Genomic DNA, 739 nt, shown 5'->3' with positions numbered 1-739 from the left:
AAAGGAGGAAGAAATGAAGGGAATAAACCTGTTGCCATGGTTTATCACGCCTCGTCAGTGATTTAAAAGGAAGGGGAAGCTTTCATTCAAAGGTTTATATCACAGAATATGAGAAATATTACGTGATTCATAACACTTTTAAAAAATTATAAAGTTTTTATTCATATATAAAAAATCTGATAAATTTTAAGTTTCTTCCGTGGTTTGAATAGTTCTTCTCCTCTTCTATTCCGTAGTTTGTCTTTGAATACATTGTCACTAAATCTCCCGTCTGACATGTCAAAAGGTTCTTCATACTGCCTAACCAGTCAGTCAACTTATCACGCATGATGCAAAGGCACTGCGGCTGCTGCCAGTGACTGGCCGTCGCCGCCGTCACGTCACGTCAAAATATCCCTCGAAAGAATCCGTGGCGAGACGGTGCCGTGGTGTGGTGGTGGTGTGGCGGCGACGAGCTGCTCGGTGTAAACAGGTCCATCGGATTGCACGAAAGAAATCGTGAAGGGATGGTGACGTGGCGTGACGAGGAGCTACCGTGATGGATTGTGAGGATCGGCCTTAAGGATCATCTCTCATCCTTAGCTTTTATCTCACTAATCTCTTTGCGTTGCGTAAGGAAACAATGTGATTTATTTGGTGTCCATCTCGCCTAATTGTGCTTTTTATGTCGGTATTATTGCTGGCATTATTAATAAACACGACATACTTTTATTCTCTCTAATTACAGTCATAATATGAT

The 739-nt window shown here is 41.5% G+C and overlaps 1 protein-coding gene across 1 annotated transcript in view; it reads left to right on the top strand.

The window, feature by feature from the left end:
• Positions 1-538: 538 nt before the first annotated feature.
• Positions 539-739, top strand: part of LOC119582270 (organic cation transporter protein-like) — an 11372-nt gene continuing 11171 nt past the window's right edge. Inside the window, exon 1 of the mRNA XM_037930489.1 lies at positions 539-545. Coding sequence (XP_037786417.1) covers positions 539-545 — 7 coding nt within the window. The remainder of the gene's footprint in view (positions 546-739) is intronic.

This window comes from Penaeus monodon, chromosome 15, assembly GCF_015228065.2.
Source record: "Penaeus monodon isolate SGIC_2016 chromosome 15, NSTDA_Pmon_1, whole genome shotgun sequence".
NCBI classification, from domain to species: Eukaryota; Metazoa; Arthropoda; class Malacostraca; order Decapoda; family Penaeidae; genus Penaeus; species Penaeus monodon.
The sequence above is the reverse complement of the archived record's forward strand: the minus strand, read 5'-3'. Positions and strand labels throughout refer to the sequence as shown.